Raw genomic sequence first — 12,106 nt, 5'->3', positions numbered from 1 at the left:
AAAAAAAATATCGGCCCCAAACCATCATGACCATTAGTCATACTGTTAGAGGCCACTTCTCGCTGTACAGGATCATCACATCATGTATGTGCCATTATGAGTACCCTTGGCCAGACATTCGTTAGCATATAAATTGGTGGATACATCTTTGAGCTTTGCATAACATGGAAAACAATATTCACTCCTAAGCTGTCAATGACCACAAGAGATTCTAAACAGAACTTTACCTCTGTGCTCATGCGAACTATACCACCTACCTTGTATGTACCTCAGCTATACCATGTTTCGAATTAATATAATTTGTTATTATCGTCGCAACATGGCTTTCTGTCAGTAGACACGGAGCCCCGTTGCTATGCATTAAGGCATTACGAAAATGTTAGACTGGTTTGTTACGAGTATATTGATTCATGATCACGTAAAAGTTGTAATCCGGCAGCTTTCGATAACCGAAGGATTGAACTGTCTGAGACTGCGGGGGACATTATAGTTCAACCCGCGGCTACGGCTTCGATCCCGCGCACTTTTCCGCTCCTCGTGGGGTATGATAAGACGTTACCATGACTCAAGATAAATAGTGGGATGTTCCCACATGTCTTAGCCTGATAATACAATTAAGGACCTTTTTGCGAACATAATTCCCATACATCGTCTCGGTTAAGGACAGTATTCCTATTCATTCAAGAAGGTTAGTATAGCTCCCCATTACTAGATTAATTAATCCAGAGCTCACCACCGACAGTTAAACAAGACAGTTATCGCCCTCTTCCTTACGCTTTACCAGCCGGGGCATTGCAGCTACCAAGCGAAATTATTCGACATGCGTCTTCCATATGTTCCCAATCCGCCCCCTACCGCCACTCCTGAAGAGGCAGAAATCCTCAACCGGGTGCAAACTCGACGTGGTGAAAAAGGCTTAATACCTCTGGATCTCGCCCTTCTGCACTCGTTCCCAGTTGCCGATGGGTGGAATTCGTTCATCGGAGCTATCCGAACCCGCACTAGCCTCTCCCAAGCCATTCGTGAACTTATCATCTGCCGCATCGCTGTAATCAACGGAGCCTGGTTCGAATGGGATCAACACTCGCCTTTGCTCATGGAAGGCGGATGCAGTGCGGAAGCGGTGGCAGTCGTTCGTGACGCTCAGGCTGACATCGCCCAGAAAGCGCAAGAGAAGGTGATAGGTCCCGAGGAGGCTGCGGTGTTGAAGTATACAGATGCCATGACGAAAACGGTTACTGTGCCTGACGATGTGTTTCAAGAATTGAAGGGACTCTTCAATGATCGAGAGGTGGTGGAAATCACTGCCACCGCAGCAGCTTACAACTGTGTTAGTCGGTTTCTAGTTGCACTGGACGTTGGAGAGAAAAACCATTAAAGGGACCGCATGATGATTTGTACATACATATTATGAATAGAGTAGCGATGCAACTATAGTATACTGCATTCTCCCGTGAGTCATGATCATTGCTCATCATACAGCTTTCTTATCATGAATTTTGTGATTCCAGATAGTGACGATTACATGATATCTCTGCGAAGTAGTCCCATCGAGTTGAATATGCCATCAAACTCACCTCAAGGAAGTAGAGTTGGGCCTACGGACCTGAGTATGTTGTGGTTACGAATGCAGTTATGATGTCAAGGTTCGGTATCATATATTACCGAACCGAATAAAATTACAGCCTCCCGCCGTCCATCGAGAAACATTGCAGGGCCGATAATAATTGGCAGGGTCTGTGAAACGTCCATTGATACAGGGAGCTATTGATAGCTTCCAATGATATTATCTTTATTCTTTGTGAGACCGACGGCCCTTTCGAATCAGGTGGAAGATACCAAACAAATAGAATAATCATCGGTTGTTGGATTTCTCTGGGGAAGAAAAACAGTCCAAGGTACTCTCAGTCAGTACTGTGCTTTCAACGGAAAAGCCAGATTGGGACCTGTGCCCATACCTCCAGAATACAGACAGGTAACAAGTTCAACTCGATCGTGCCTCGGATTGGTTGAGGAGTACTATGTAATGCGGCTAGGCGGAAGATCTGTCCGGAGGCGATTTTTTTCCGGGAGGCCCATCATAATCGACTTTCCCCCCGGTGGGTCCGGCCAGGTAAAATAAGGTAAGAAATATGGCACTACCGTACTGGAGTAAAATAGGGCCCTCAGGCTTAACCATGCCCGTCGATGCTTTGACCAGGTCAGGTTAGGTGGGTAATTAATTCCCGTACCACTCATACTGTATGGTACCAATAGTAAATTCCCTACCTTACCTCCTATTGTATACAGAGAAGAGGCTTGTTGCTGTCGGGCTGTTAGTAGGGTCATTTTTTTTCATCTGCCATCATTCACTACAACACAACGCGACATCTCTTCCTGTCCTCCTCCTCGAATCCGATAGTCTCTCCCACCGTGTTCTCTTGTGTTTCTCCTCGATTCCCTCCTCTGTGCGCGTTTAGTTCTCTTGGCTCTTCCCACTTCCCTTCTACCGTCTGTCTACCAACCTTTCGTCAGACGTTCATACTTCTTCTACACTACATGACAACAACTACTCCATCTTGGCCTGTACAACGTCCATTCGTCCAGGAACGTCTACTCCAAACAGCTTGTGCCACCATCTATTACTTCAATCTCTTCTTCATCACTGATCCTTTGCGCTTTCTTCTCGACTGCGCCCATCGCGCTTCTTCTCTTTCGCGAGCGTAATTGGAAGCAAAACTTGCTTATTCGCTCCAGATTTTATCACCTTGACAGCCTCATGCTGCATGCTACCAGCAGAGACTTTCTCTAAAGATTCCCAATTTCTCTTTTTCATCACGTCTGTACTTGTGCTTTGTCTTGTTTGGAGAGTCTTTGGTTATTTCGGTTTGGCCCGTGGTTCAGAGCATAGTCTTTTTTTTCCCTCATTTTCTTTTTCTGCATACCCGCCCGAATTCCTTACCGCGACAAAGTTCTACTTTGCGGACATCTAAAATTACTACACTACTCGGAAGTCACCAAATTGTCCATCATCCACTCGACACGTTATTTCATTGGCACACTTTTTGTTCTGTCTTGATCGTGGTTGGGGACTATACCGAGATTCTCTGCCTACCGGCTCGGCGCTCGACTTTTCCCTTTCAAGAAGGCAAGACTACGACTTCAATTTACTGTACTATCCCTGGCAGCCGTTCGCGACCAACCCACGGGCTGCGAGCTACTGTAGACCCAAACAACTTTTTCGTCGTCAACTTGTCAACTTGTCAACCAACACCCACACGCTATCCCCCACATCCCTTACTATTCCTGTCCGTATTTTCTACAAACGATTTCTTTACTTCAGTTCGAAAGGTATGTTACATTCCCGTGCAGTACATCTGGCCGGGCACTACTCTTCCAGTCTGGCCACCAGAAGTACCTACTTCAACCTTTTGTTCAGTTTTTCCCACTATTTTACTCCCTGTTGGTAGGTCGCTTTTCTTCTAGCGGCCCGCCTGTAATTTTCTTTTTTTTGTTTTTCTCCCTACCACACATGGTTTTCTTTTCCCCATCTGCCATTGCACATGCTACCCTCTGTTGTTCACGATTGCACTGCACGTACTCCGGGTGTCTTGGCACCGGAAGCGAACTTTTCAACCCAAGCTCTACTAACACAGTATATGTAGGCCCCAGTCTTGGGTCTCCTAGAGTGTGAAAATTGTATCACCTCTCATCGTGGATATCCATTTTTCTTTTTTCTTTTTATTTAATACTCTACCTTGACTCGAGTATTTCAAGTCATTTTCTTCTAGCCATGGCTCCAGTCGCTCAAAGCGACATTGACATGGACAGCCATACTTCGGACATGGCCAGCCACGACTCGCAGCTGCGCCGACAATTCTCCGAGCCACTCCATGCTCATTCTACATCTACTCACTCGCCATCCCTTTCACCCACCACCCCCAGAGCTAAGTGCGCATGGTGTGGGAAATTCTTCGAGTCCTCAGATGACGATCCATATTCTCAAAATGAGGCTCTCGAAGAACACATGGCTACGATGCATCCGCACATTGCCAAGTTCTCTTTGTATGATGGCGTCGCCGATGAAGAGAAAGAAGAGGCATATGACGTCGACGAACACCCTGGAGATGACACTGTACTCACAGCACCAGTGTCGGAAGCAGATGATGCTCTGGAGGCCGAAGAAGACGGTCTAATGGAAGCCGCCGATGATGGTGTGCATGAAAGTACTGAAGCCATGGAAGGTTACGATAACGAAAATGACCAGAACGACCTTGACGGCCCTGATGCCGAAGGGGACGGAGACGGTCATGAAGGCGAGTCAGACCTTGCTCTATTCAATCAACTCCACGAGTTTTCTCGCCAAGAAGATTCGGTGTCCTTGGACAAACGTATTCATAACCTCTGGAACCTCCATGAAATCAGCAAGTTTTCTGGAGGTTTTGAAGAGACATCGGCCAACATCAGTGGAACCTGGATGAAAGTCTTCGAGGACCCCAAACGTGCCAAGAAACGTGATACATCTGAATTATTAGTACGCCCGGAACCTTACAAAAACTCCAAGAGCTCTAGAGGAGACTTTCTTGAGATCTCGCCTCTGGAAAATTTCTTGGTCCAACTCCGTGATCCTGAACTGCGCTCAAGCGATGAGCTTTACGCCATCACTGAAAACGTTGCCAATGTCCTAAAGGTATGGCAAGACGAGTACTTGGCCATCGAAAAGCTCTGCAAACATGCAACCCGGCAAAATGTAAAGGCAACCAGCGACCCACGGAAACTCGACCGACCCGAGGTTTATGAAGACAAGAAGGAGGCGATGCTCTACGGCTACAAGCATGAAACGAAAGAAGATAAAGTTCGCAACCAGAACCCCTTCGTTCAAGGTGGATTCAAGCCTACGCCAGCTCAGTTCAGAAAGATGACTGCCAAAGCTGGCCCAAATAATCCTAATCCGGACGGTTGGCCAACAATTACGAAATTCGGCGTTGAGCATGTTCCCAAGTTTCAGAACCCTCCGCGAGAGGAGTTCGTCGGTAAGGCAACTCGCAAGCGCAAGGCCGCAGAGTTGGAAGCAGCCAACAAAGCCAACGAGACCGACGAGGCATTGAACGGGACACCAGCACCCATAGAGGAAGAGTCATTTGGGAAGCGGCGCACTCGCACCCGGCGTGCTGGGGAGCTGGATACTCAACCCACAGGGTCTCCGGCCCCCTCACGAGGCTCCGTTCGTGGCCGGGGCCGGGGCCGCGGGCGGGGAGCTGCGCGTGGAATGTCTCGTGCGGGCTCGGAGGCTCCGCAGCCTGTGGCCCCGGTGGCGCCAGCTCGGTCGGTTGGTCGTGGCCATGGCCGCGAGGCTGCAACGTCCGCTGGGCCGTTACAATCACGTCCTGCCACGGCTCAGTTGGCGCCAATTGAACCGGCGCCCAGCGGGGATTCAGCACTGTGACTCCCGTCAGCACTCAGGCAGGCGTTGCCCATGATGAATTACTCGACCCCGCTGAGAAGGCTCGCCGCGAAAAGATCGCCAACTCCAAAAATCCAAAGCGGACAGAGGCCATGCTCAACCACTGGGCCCGGTTCAACCGGGAGGGCCGGACCCGTAACCCGAAACGATCCAAAGCCCAGATTGAGGCCGATCGGGCGGCCGAAGCTGCCAGAAAGGCAGCCGAACCTCCCAAGACTGTCGGCAAGAAGAAGAAATCAGACAGTCCAGTTTGGGGGGCCCCGAGAGCCGACACAGGTCTTGCTCCAGCACCAGCCATGCCTGGGCCAGGCTCGCTGCGCCCGGCCCTCCCGGTCCACATCCCCAACTGGCACCCATGCCTCCAGCGCGGGGGTCAATGGCGCCGTATGCACCCATCGATCCCCGGACGGTAGCGCCGTTCCCTCCAGCACCCCATGGCCCTCACGGTCTCCAGCCGCCGCCGCCCCAACCCTATCACACCCCATACCCCGAGCTTTACTTCCCGTACGGAGCAGCGGCTGCTGGGCTGCATCCCCCAGGCCACACACGGCCTGCATGAGGCTGCCTAGTTTTCTCTTCGTTTCATCTCCTTCTACAGTTGTACAGTTTTGAATTTACTTTTTTGGGTGGAGAGATATGGGCCATGTACACTTTGGATTTCTGTCAATATGTATTACCACCCTACGACTCGAGCATCATACTTTAGCTTCGGAGCAACCGTGTCTTAATCCTTGCTTTTGTTTCGTGGGTTGCATTGTCTTCTTGCTTAGCGTGTTGGGCCAGCAATCGGCGCAGGGGATTGACCTGAGTTATTTTTATTTTTATTTTTATTTTTTTTTTGTATAATTTTGTGATTTGGGGCTCCGTCACTAGACAACATTGGCCGGGTGACGGGCTGGACGGTATTTGTAGGTTTACTTGTTTTGGTTTTGGAGAACAATTACTAGGTACTTGGTACTATTCCAGGATAACATAGGGACCATGTCAATAGGAGAAGGGAGGGGCGGGGAAAGAAAATTGAATGGGTTCATGTTGCTATGGAATTCAGATGTTCGGAATATCAAAATGAAAAAGTGCAATTCGACCTAGCCCCCCTCACGCCCAGTCGAACGCCACCCTCACGGCCCCGCGTAGACGTGAGCCCAAAGTAACTCGCTGCTCTCAGTATCCATTAATATAACGATTGCAGGCCGGACAATCAATAAGAAACCGTTGATCCAGCAGTGGGTGGGATCCCTGCCGACATCGATTGGCCCGCCAGGGATGCCTGCAGGGGCCTTACCTTGCAGGCAGTCCCACGTGTTGCGGGAGGGTTGGGGTCCAACCCGTCCAAGGGGGCGAAAAGATATGGACTCGACGTGGTGGTTGTGGTTGTTGTTGTGATTTATTTCCCGACTCAGGCTGCCGGTCTATCTTAGCGTTGAGGGACCAGGATCATCATAGTCCGAACGCTAGTCTGAGAGGAGGCAATGAGGGTAAATGACTTGTCGATAGTCGAACTGCTCACTAAACTAACTTAATGATAGGGACCTTCCCCATCCGGCATAGAGGGGGAGGGGGGGGGAGAGAGAGAGAGAGTCATGGAGACGAGGCCCTGACTGCGGGTGTCGGAAGTCGCGCGCATCTAACTCACCCTTCGCTAAGTAGGAAGTACCTCCAGGCAACATCCCCAATGCTGGGGTAAGTTCCCTTAGGCTGGGAGGCCAGATTGTATCTCGTCCAATGCCACAGGGCCGATCATCATTACAGCCAATATCGCCAGCTTGTGCTAGGGATCGATTGGGGAATTTCCGTCATGCCAGAGCCGACATCCGCCCAAATCCAGGTGGAGGATCTGAAAAATTCCCCAACGCGGTAATGGATGTACAGGGCTGTCAAGGGTACGGCGGGTGGCGCTGATTGGTGTGAGTCGGTCGCGCTGCGGGGAACGGGTGGCCCTGATTCGTCAGGTTTGAGTCTGCGATCACGCATCCGTGATCGTCTTAGTATTTTCGTTTGGGAATTTTTTAGGATTTTTTAGGTATGAGATTTTCCCACTTTCATGGACCTGCCCCGAGTCCTGGGTACCCGTTCATCTCATCCGACTATCGACTAGACGACGACTAGTTAGTAGCAAGTCTGCTTCATCTCTTCCGCGCGCTCCTGACTTTCATTGGCCGGGTGGAGTATACCCGTACTTTTTTCTCTTGTCGACGTTTCACGATCTGATGATGAGAACGGAGGAAAAGGTGCATACTCCGGCGAGTACTAGTAGAACACAAGACCGCAGAGAGAGAGAAACAACGCCCCCCCAATGCCATCGAGTGTCGTAGACGACGCAATGGCGGTATCGATGCAGTGTCCAAGGGTGTATTCCTCTTGCGGACCTTATCAAACGCCCCCAGTTTTAAAATAAAAACCGTTGTGGTTTTATTTGTTTCCTTCTCGTGTGTGTGACCCAGTAGAAACTTTAAAATGAATTTTTTTTTAAAAAAAAAATAATAATTAAAAATAAAAACCGATTTCGATCCCACTTGGTGGCTCGAAGATCACATGATTGGGGCTTGTTCAAGGCCCACTACGACCTTCGCGTGCAATCCATGTCAACACTGAATCCTTCTTCAGCATGGGTGACGACTTCTGCAGCGTGAGGGATCGGTGCCGCGGGAATTTTCAATTGGAAGCTTGCCGGTCTGCCTGTTCAGCCTGGATGCACGAGCGGGTGAGAAAACGTGTGGGATTTAGTCGTTCTGCAGCTTACTCGGCGTTCCCCTTTTTGGGGTGCGGAAATACAACTGCTAGGCCGTTAGATGGAGCTACTGCTCCATCGCGTGGTTTGGACTGTGACGACCAGGGTGCCGCTATCATCGCTTCTCCAATAACCTGGACGACCCCATCGCCATGTACTATCCCTGGTCATATTGAAGAGATGGGGTTTTATAACGTTAGCAGCTTCAGCGGTCTCTGTCAGTTATCGTCGTCGACCTTTTCAGATCCTTCGCTGCGCTTCCGTCAATAACACTTCGGGTTTCCCTTTTCTACGCTAGCTCACGACCTCACCAAAGCCGACAGACCATGTCGGCTACCCCCTCAACACCTGGTGACCCGGGTATACTCCAACAACCAGCCCCCACCCAGCAATTAAATCGATCCTGTGAATCGTGTCGTGGTCTGAAGGTCCGCTGCCTTCCTGACCCCAAATCTCCCAATCAGTGCCAGCGATGTGCCAAGGCCAAGAGAACTTGCGTCTTTGTGGCCCCCCAACGACGACGACCACGCAAGCGAACTGATTCGCGCGTGGCTCAGTTGGAGAGGGAGATGCGACAGATGCGCTCCCTGCTCAAGGACCGCTTCCGCATCGATGAAGAAAGCAGCTCGGGCAGCTGTGGCAGCGAAGTCGAGGACTCAGAAGAACCTGACTTTGGGACTGACCCCCAAGAAACCTTATCCATTGTGCCGGATGCCCCGAGCAGTGCCTCGGGATCCTTCAGAAACATGGAGCTCTCGCCCGGCGTGCCACCCTCGTCGTCGTACTCAAACACCCTGAATAGTGGTTCTGATGCCTTTGCGTCTGCCACGCCGATCCCGCCCAGCTATAGTCTGGAAGAGCCCTCGGGCAGCGACATCATTGACCGGGGGTTAATCTCGCTGGAATTTGCCAATGAGTTGGTGTCCTTTTATATCACCGAGCTCACCGCTTTTGCCCCGATGGTGCTGCTCCCTCCACATACCACCGCCGCACAACTGCGTCGGTCGAAGCCCATGCTGTTTCTCTCCGTAATTGCCGCCGCTGCGATTGCTGTAGATGATAGTTTGGCGGTCGTCCTCAACCGCGAGTTGGTCCGACTCTACGCCGAACGGTTTTTCATCAATGGCGACAAGTCGTTCGAGTTGGTTCAGGCATTGCTCCTGATGATTGTCTTTTACTACCCACCAGAATCTCCGTTGAAACTGCAGAATTATCAGTATACGCACATCGCCGCCACCATGGCCCTGGAGATCGGGTTGGCCACCAAACGTAAGATACCGAATAATGCAAGCCGCAAAGCGAGCAAGCGTGGTTCGTACGATGAACACATGGCGGAACAGGCCAGAGCAATTCTGGGGTGTTATCATTTGGCCTCCAAGTAAGGACAAGGAATACATGCGTAGAGGGCAGTTGCTAACCGTGACACAGCGTTGCCATGAAAACGCGCCGGCCCAACTTGCTCCTCTTCAACGACTGGATGCACGAATGTGTAAAACATCTGGAGCGTTCACCCCATATGATCGATCGACACATGGCGACCTGGTTCGAATTACAGAAGATCGTTGACCAAGCGATGGCTTCCTTCGGTCTGGACGATACCAGCTCAACGACCCCACTGACAGAATCACGAGTCCAGGTCATATTGAGGTGGTTCGACAACCAAATGCAGAATTGGAAAAAGAACGTTTCGGCGGACATGCTCACCGGTAATACTCCTCGATATCTGGAAGATCGGAACGATAGCGGGACCAAGGCTGACCACTTTCTTGCTTGTCAGTGACGATGACCTTCGAATACCATTTTACCAACCTCGCTATTTACGAGCTCGGCGTCGGCGAAGGTTATCGAGACCCCGATGCGATTAAGGAACAGTATTATGTACTCCCCGCACCGGACGATGCCCACCAGCGGCCAAAGACCCCTCTGAGCGCTATTCGCGTAGACATCACAATCAAATGGATGAATGCAGCTCAAGAGATGCTCGACTTCTTCCTAAGTTGTGACACGGACTTGATGCGGAAACTCCCCAATCTCATTTACACCCGAGTCGGTGTAGCCGTCATGTCACTCCTGAAGGTTTATTTTTCGGTCAAGTCAGGAGCCTTGGGCGAATTCGTGAGCCCTCAGTCCGTCAATATTGAGATGTACTTAGAGGCCATGACGAGAAGGCTAACTGAGGCAAGCGGCAATATGAAGTACAAGATCCCCAGCCGGTGGTTGTATATTGTCGGGATGAAGGCTCGAAACTGGTACGACCGGTTTCAGCAGCGACAGATGCAGACTGACGTCGGCCTTGCTCCACCGCCGAGTGCGAGTCCACGGCGCTCTGTGAGCCCGGCACCCATACAGACTGCACAGTTCAGCTCGGCCGACTCATCGCAGCCAGTAAGAACCCTTGCAATGAATGCCGAAGTGCCACAGATCGCAGTTATGCACCCGATGGATGGGGCCTATGGAGCATCGGCGGCCACGAACACAATGTGGCAGGCTGATCAAGCTAATCAGCCAGTTTATGTCATGAATCAATATGCCGGCTACCGCTCGCCTGTGGTACCAACTCAGTACCCATATGGAGAATTTTCGCAGCCAGGTGTTGCGCTGGACCCCCCGCAGCCAAGCCAGCCTCCCGGTCCTCCTCGAACAGGGATGGAGCTTGACGGCTGGCTTCCCGATGGAAGTATCTGCGGGATGCCTCCGTTGCCGGGGATGTAAAGGGGTCCCAAATGCAGGTACGATGGTTCGGACGGAGTTAGTTTGGAGTACATTTTTTCCCGGGAAGGTGCCATGGGGGGTTTTTTGCGTGATCAAACGTTCAATGTTCTTAGTCGCTTCTCTCTGGACATGGTGGAATGGGTCATTCTGGACAATGACCAGCGCCGTGGAAAGAGAGACTGAATCCCAGATTCGATAGATTTCTCAGAGGACAGAGGAAGAAAGGGAGGGGTTGAAAGGAAATGAAACGAAATCAAATCAAATCAAATCTAATCAAATGAAATCAAATCAAATCATCAGGTGAAACCTGTGGGAAAACTTCGGAGGAAGGCCCCCAACGGTTTAGTTCGTAGCAGCGCGTATTTCGACGTTCCCTTTCTCGGAGACTCGGTCGACCCCGAACGTCCGACGGATCGTGGGAATGTTTCCACTTTCGGCATGCTTCCAGAGCATCTGCGGAAGTTTGGCACGGCTAAATTGCCTGGCTAAATACGGAGGTGACTCCGCGAGACTCTTTCCAGCAGTACTAGTATTTGATTTTTCATGGGTTGCGAACGTTGTGCGTCCCAGCCGTGCGTATTGCGCCCGTTTCGTCGGCAACCGTGAAATTTCCCGTGGTTCTAGAGATAGCCGAGTCTGAGCTCAGTCGCTAAAATATGCATACTGGATAGTTTGCCCACTTAGAGTTTCTTAGATCCGGGAGAAGTTTAATTTTGACTAAGTCTCAATCAATATTCGGCATTCCATCGGCAGATAATAGCCTTGTGGAAAAGCATGTCAGTGTGGATTCCACTACCAATGATTGTGGTCTCCACTCTTGGGGAGGTACGACTTTAATACAACAAAACTACTCCCCTTCGTTTATGTGCACGCTGTATTAAAGTACATTGCTTTGAAAAAGAAAAAGCATCCAAGTTCTTCATCTCCAATATCCAATAAGGACAGGCTGATGAGCATGGACCCTCTGACGGAGGATTTTGTAACCCTCAGCCCTAACACTCTACAGAGATACAAAAAGCCCCCTCCAGACAGTTAGATTCTTTTCATAGTAAGAAGCTGCGAGATTCACAAGGCCACGATAACTACATACGTCAAGTAATATGTCAGGCCCCTTTGATCTATCTCTCTGGTCTATCTCACAAGGAGCCCTCGGCCCCCCGTGAGTTCCCTCATAACCTTCGATAATATGATTCCTGTCCTATTGAACAATAACCAACCCATAA

The 12,106-nt window shown here is 50.5% G+C and overlaps 3 protein-coding genes across 3 annotated transcripts; all 3 read left to right on the top strand.

The window, feature by feature from the left end:
• Window positions 1–820: 820 nt before the first annotated feature.
• ANOM_009514 (carboxymuconolactone decarboxylase family protein) lies at window positions 821–1,378 on the top strand (the record flags this gene model as incomplete). The annotated part of the gene is made up of 1 exon (XM_015554770.1): window positions 821–1,378. One exon carries the CDS (start codon window positions 821–823, stop codon window positions 1,376–1,378), a length of 558 nt encoding a protein of 185 aa, XP_015403587.1.
• Window positions 1,379–3,772: 2,394 nt separating this feature from the next.
• On the top strand, window positions 3,773–5,856 carry ANOM_009513 (uncharacterized protein; the record flags this gene model as incomplete). Its single annotated transcript, XM_015554769.1, has 2 exons — window positions 3,773–5,379; window positions 5,436–5,856. The coding sequence occupies 2 exons, from the start codon at window positions 3,773–3,775 to the stop codon at window positions 5,854–5,856; spliced, it is 2,028 nt and encodes a 675-aa protein (XP_015403584.1).
• A 2,641-nt stretch (window positions 5,857–8,497) lies between these two features.
• ANOM_009512 (C6 zinc finger domain protein) lies at window positions 8,498–10,883 on the top strand (the record flags this gene model as incomplete). Its single annotated transcript, XM_015554768.1, has 3 exons — window positions 8,498–9,549; window positions 9,600–9,877; window positions 9,949–10,883. 3 exons carry the CDS (start codon window positions 8,498–8,500, stop codon window positions 10,881–10,883), a joined length of 2,265 nt encoding a protein of 754 aa, XP_015403583.1.
• Between the last annotated feature and the right edge of the window lie 1,223 nt (window positions 10,884–12,106).

This window comes from Aspergillus nomiae (assembly GCF_001204775.2).
Source record: "Aspergillus nomiae NRRL 13137 chromosome Unknown contig00326, whole genome shotgun sequence".
In the NCBI taxonomy this organism is placed as follows: domain Eukaryota; kingdom Fungi; phylum Ascomycota; class Eurotiomycetes; order Eurotiales; family Aspergillaceae; genus Aspergillus; species Aspergillus nomiae.
The sequence above is the reverse complement of the archived record's forward strand: the minus strand, read 5'-3'. Positions and strand labels throughout refer to the sequence as shown.